The following is a 5,387-nucleotide window of genomic DNA, read 5'->3' as shown; positions in this document are numbered from 1 at the left end:
ATGAACAAATGAGCTCCACAATATTTCCATTCTATAATATAAATAATCTTCCAATTTTGTATGTTTCAAAAGCTACCTTTGGAAGGGACACTCCGACGTGTGCTATTCAGACTCGACTAAATCTCAAATTGACTCCAAAGAAAATATTTTCTACTATATTTTTCATGGCTTGGCATTTCCTGATGTGATTCCTCCATTCTCGATGAAAGTGATAGCATGTCCGTTTCCTCCTTGATGTGAATAATAACTTGTTATCATCAAAATCAATGATGAGTTATTGCATGTTGAACCCCAAAACCCAAAGTCCCAATATCGTTTTGTTCATCTGCTTGTACGACATTTGGTTCTTTGCCAAAAACCGTACTTTGTGAGACGATGCTGATTTGCAAATGGGATCTTAGTTTTCTTGTACTTCTGATGTAATGAACAACTTGCAATTCGGCGTTGAAAGATCAAAACCGCCCCTTTTTTTTAGGATTAAATAATTATTTGATCCAATAGATTCCCTTTCTATAGTAAAGAATTCCTTATAGACTTATAATTATAGACATATTCTCATCTCATTTATATCTATTTATTTATTTTTTTAAGATTAATGATTACGTGTGTAATTAGAGACTCACGGGTTTAAATAATTTTACCTAAGTTGTATGGTATATTTATGTATTCATCCAAAAAGGGTTAGCTTCCTCGTAATCTCATCAGATCCCGAAGACTTGCAAAAAAGAAATATTTCACAAATAAATATTTCAATAAATATTAAATAAATAATATAAAATATAAAGATTAACTTTACTAAATGAAAATACTCATGTGTAAGTGCTAGTGTAATACTGCTGCTAAGTCAACGGAACACTACCCCAAAATTATTACTCCAATTACTATCTACAACAAATTAATTTGCTTTCGTTTATTTATTTATGCGATCCTAAAGGCTGAAGTCCCAAACCAATCAGTGATGCAATTGCTCTGATAGTAACACACCATATCATTATTATTCCAAGCGACATCCAACAACAACTGGGGATGGCAAACACCGATCCATTTATTGCAGACATCGTTCATCTCATCACTCAAAGTAGCACATAGCAACTCTTTTGATTTACTGCAGTGTCCAATTATGGCTCCAAGTAGACCCCAATGGCGTCAAGAAACTTGCCGCCACGGCCGAAGAAGCCCGAGATCTTGCCTGCTGCTATAGGAAGGGAGAAGGGAGTCCCTCCCGTGTTGCCGAAAGGTCCGTAGGCTTTCTTGTTGGTGCTGAAGCCGAGCTTCCCCAACACCACCGCTCCATGGTAGTTAGCAACTTCTCCCGCCATTCCCACCAGATACTCGCCCTCCTGCAGAACAATCTGCATCCAAGTAGAAGCCATTAATCTGCAGTCAGCTATGAGCTTTGAGATTGGTAGTGATGCGAACCTCATGTGGAGTACCACCGCTGCCACCGTAGTGTCGGGTCTCCGTCTTCCCGTAGTAGGTGAAGGTGACGTCCACGCCGTCGACCACGTCTCCGGAAAAAATCTTGACGCTGATGATACGATAAGCAGGTCCCATGTCGAAGGCCGACCCTCCGTTCCCTCCCCATGCTCCCACCTTGATCGCTCCGTTCTGCATCACCATCGACGTCAACACACAACGCACAGAGGTAACCAAACTGTTCGACAGACAGAAAACTATGTGTGTGTATATAGAGCCTCTCACCATCGTGTTGTGTGCACCAAACTCCCCCCTTTCTTCTGCAGAAGATGATGTTGGGGAAGAGGGAGAGATGGAGGGAGGCTACTTATAGCGGATCGCCATGGCTCCGATCTCGGGGTGGAGTGGAGGTGTGCCGCCCGCCCCCTCGTCCATGGCTTCCTCGAGGAAAGCGTGTATCACGTGATGAGGGTCTCGTAGAGCATCTCGACGACGACGAAGACGTGACCGGCGACGATCACAGCTGGTTGTGTGGTCGATAATTAAAGAGGAGCGGATAAGGATATGGCGTCGCGGTCGACACTTGGAAACGTGTTGGGAGACATGAGAGTTCATATATGGTTTATGTACATCCAGCTGGCCGATATGGCGGCCAAGTTGGAGAGATATGCTGGTATTTTTTGTTTGGTTTGATGGTGCAGATCGAAGATCTGTAGGACATGATTAAGTAATACAAAATTTTATTTTGTTCTGCATAAATAAATATATATATATATAATTTATTTTTTCTATGTGGATGCTTATCGTATTATTTGAGATGATGAATTTAATTAATTTTGTCTAAATCATTTATCAATTTTGTATATTCATTTATAAAGGATCAATATCTTAATGACCTCATAATATTAAACTCGAAATCACTCAAATAGGCATTTCAGTAAATACTTGATAGATGATCATGCAATAATAGATCTAAGATAATATGTCACATCCAAAAATTTGTATGTACAAGTGTCTATTGAGCCGAGTGACAAAACAACTTAACACTATCAAAAGGCACATATAAAATATTATCTTACAGTGCTCAAGTTTCACAGATAAAATCATGATTAGTATGCTAATAAAAACACATGCAACATGTATATATAGCGATTATCCAAAGAGATATTTTGTGATATTTATGTTTAGTGATGTAATATGCTCGTGTTATTAACTTTTAAGGTTGAAATGTATGCTTTTAAAAATATTAGGTATAAAGTTTTTTAAGACGCCGGTTGAAATATATATAAGCATTCATGTCTATTTTTTAAAATATATTTTACTGTAAAAATGCATAATCCATTAGTATAATAAACCTAAGTGTATTAGTGAAATTGAATACGATGTTAAATTATGATAATCAACATACATATAGTAATTAAAAGAGACTTACTCATTGTAATATAATTAAATAATTCTTAAGATTTAAATGAATTTGATTATATTTAAAATAAGTGAATTTGAGGTCTAAACATCAAATCTGTGGAGGTTAATAAATTGATTTATTTATGCATGGTTGGGATTGTAGATAATTAAATAAAGATAAAAATAAAAAAAAAATATTTAGATAAATAAGTGAGATTGAAAGATAAATTCAGACCAATTTTTTTTTTTTATCAATCCAAATTAGACTTTGTATCAAAACTAAATTTATATTAAAAAAAGAAAACATAAGATGAGATCTAAATACAGTTGTCAAACATTACTGTTCATAACATATGTACAGTTGTCGATTACAGTTAAATATTGAACAGTCATGTTGTTTTATTTGGCGAGTGACATATTTCAAACTTACCTATTTTATTTATATATATATAACATAATTAAATAAAAAGATGACATATGATATATACATGGTATGGTATGAATAGAATTAGGATTACAATGTTAGATCCCCATCACTATCTACACCAAATTAATTTGTTTTTGTTTAATTATGCTATGCAAAAGACTGAAGTCTCGAACTAATTAATAATGCAATTGCTTTAATAAAAACACACCACATACTTATTATTCCAAGCAATATCAATCCATGTATTGCAGTCACATCACCCACATGTAGCAGCTCTCGTACTTTACTACAGTGTCCAATTGTGGCTCCAGGTAGATCCCAATGGAGTCAAGAAACTGGCCGCCACGGCCGAAGAAGCCCGAGATCTTTCCTGCTGCTATCGGAAGGGCAAACGGAGTCGCTTCCATAGCGTTCTTTATTTAGAAAGGATCATTTGAGGTTATTCTCACATAACCTTTTTTTTTCTTCTAAATAATCGTTTTACTTCTGTCGATCATCGTCCTCCGTCGTGCTTGTGGTGCGAAGAGTGGGTCCTTTTACGAGAATGGTGCTCCCAACGGTATCAGCATCCCTCGATCGACACAAGGTGTTCTCCCTCTTGAAGTGCAATCTGCAATAGCAGGAGAAAGCGTGATGTGGTCATAGCGTTTCTTCGTCTCTTTCACTGTTCGGTGTGGATTACAGTTGCATCAACATGTCACAGTTGTGAGTTCTTCTGCATGCACGCTTGCTTGGGTTCAAAGCTGGTTCCTATCGATAAGAACAAGAAGTAGAAGAACAGTTGTGAGTTCTTCTGCATACATGCATCGCTTCAAAGTTGGTTCTTATCGATAAGAACAAGAAGAAGAAGAACGGTTGTGAGTTCTTCTGCATGCATGCTTCGGTTCAAAGTTGGTTCTTATCGATAAGAACAAGAAGAAGAAGAACGGTTGTGAGTTCTTCTGCATGCATGCATCGCTTCAAAGTTGGTTCTTATCGATAAGAACAAGAAGAAGAAGAATAATAGTTGTGAGTTCTTCTGCATGCATGCATCGCTTCAAAGTTGGTTCTTATCGATAAGAACAAGAAGAAGAAGAACGGTTGTGAGTTCTCCTGCATGCATGCTTCGGTTCAAAGTTGGTTCTTATCGATAAGAACAAGAAGAAGAAGAATAGTTGTGAGTTCTTCTGCATGCATGCATGCATGGTTCGGTTCAAAGTTGGTTCTTATCGATAAGAACAAAAAGAAAAAGAACAGTTGTGAGTTCTTCTGCATGCATGTTTCGGTTCAAAGTTGATTCTTATCGATAAGAACAAGAAGAAAAAGAAGCATGCATGCTTGGGTTCAAAGTTGGTTCGTATCGATAAGAACAAGAAGAAGAAGAACAGTTGTGAGTTCTTCTGCATCCACTCTTGCTTGGGTTCAAAGTTGGTTCTTATCGATAAGAACAAGAAGAAGAAGAACGGCTGTGAGTTCTTCTGCATGCATGTTTGGGTTCAAACTTCTATCAGCTCTGAACTGTGTGTAATGGTCAGGTTGTTCTCTTTAGGCTGCTGCTGTATATTCTCGTCATTGATTTCTTCGGTCATCCGAAGAAGAAGAAGAAGGACCTCGTAGGGTTTGCCACCGGAGCCGCCCGCCGTAGTGGTTGGTGTAGGTCTTGCCATGGAGGGTGAAGGTGATCTCTATAGCGTCGATGCTGTCGCCGGCGCGAATCTTGATGGTGGAGATGCGGTCGGAGGGGCCCATGTCCCATGCCGACCCTCCGTTCCCTCCCCACGGCCCCACCTTGATCTCTCCGTTCTGCATCATCATCACCCAACACAAAACCCTAATAATTCACAGTGGAGCTCACCATTTCTCCTATGGAGATGGGAACGTATATGTACTCCTTCCTTTCCTCCCTTCTTCCTCGTGGCTTTGGGAAGGGAAGGGGGGCTCTATATAGCTGATTAATGTGGAGGTCGATCATGGTCTTATCCCAATCGGGTCCATTGCAAGCAAGGTCGTGTGGGCACATCGACACCTCCCACGAGGAAAACGAGTCTGTCGTGATGAGGTCTATGCATCCATGTCGACGGTTCTAGAAATAATAATACGTGGATTGTGTTCCACTGACATACCCACTTCTACCCTACGATGATTCGTACATTTTAATTCA

The 5,387-nt window shown here is 38.8% G+C and overlaps 1 protein-coding gene and 1 long non-coding RNA gene across 2 annotated transcripts; one reads left to right on the top strand and one right to left on the bottom strand.

Annotated features, from left to right (window-relative positions):
* Positions 1-970: 970 nt before the first annotated feature.
* On the bottom strand, positions 971-1,887 carry LOC103997583 (horcolin). Its single transcript, XM_065166829.1, has 3 exons — positions 1,702-1,887; positions 1,420-1,608; positions 971-1,352 (listed from the first exon to the last, which is right to left on the bottom strand). Exons 1-3 carry the CDS (start codon positions 1,702-1,704, stop codon positions 1,119-1,121), a joined length of 426 nt encoding a protein of 141 aa, XP_065022901.1. The 5' UTR covers positions 1,705-1,887; the 3' UTR covers positions 971-1,118.
* A 2,007-nt stretch (positions 1,888-3,894) lies between these two features.
* LOC135648580 (uncharacterized) lies at positions 3,895-5,387 on the top strand. The gene is made up of 2 exons (XR_010501000.1): positions 3,895-4,694; positions 4,762-5,387. It is a non-coding gene; the product is annotated as an uncharacterized LOC135648580 (long non-coding RNA).

This window comes from Musa acuminata, chromosome BXJ3-9 (assembly GCF_036884655.1).
Source record: "Musa acuminata AAA Group cultivar baxijiao chromosome BXJ3-9, Cavendish_Baxijiao_AAA, whole genome shotgun sequence".
In the NCBI taxonomy this organism is placed as follows: Eukaryota; Viridiplantae; Streptophyta; class Magnoliopsida; order Zingiberales; family Musaceae; genus Musa; species Musa acuminata.
This window is presented reverse-complemented; position numbering and strand designations above follow the sequence as displayed.

Bases quoted from the DNA above. Each gene is read 5' to 3' on its own strand.
- LOC103997583 (XM_065166829.1), bottom strand. The intron at 1,353-1,419 runs GTTCGCATCACT...ACTTGGATGCAG, and splicing joins GCGGTGGTACTCCACATGAG to ATTGTTCTGCAGGAGGGCGA.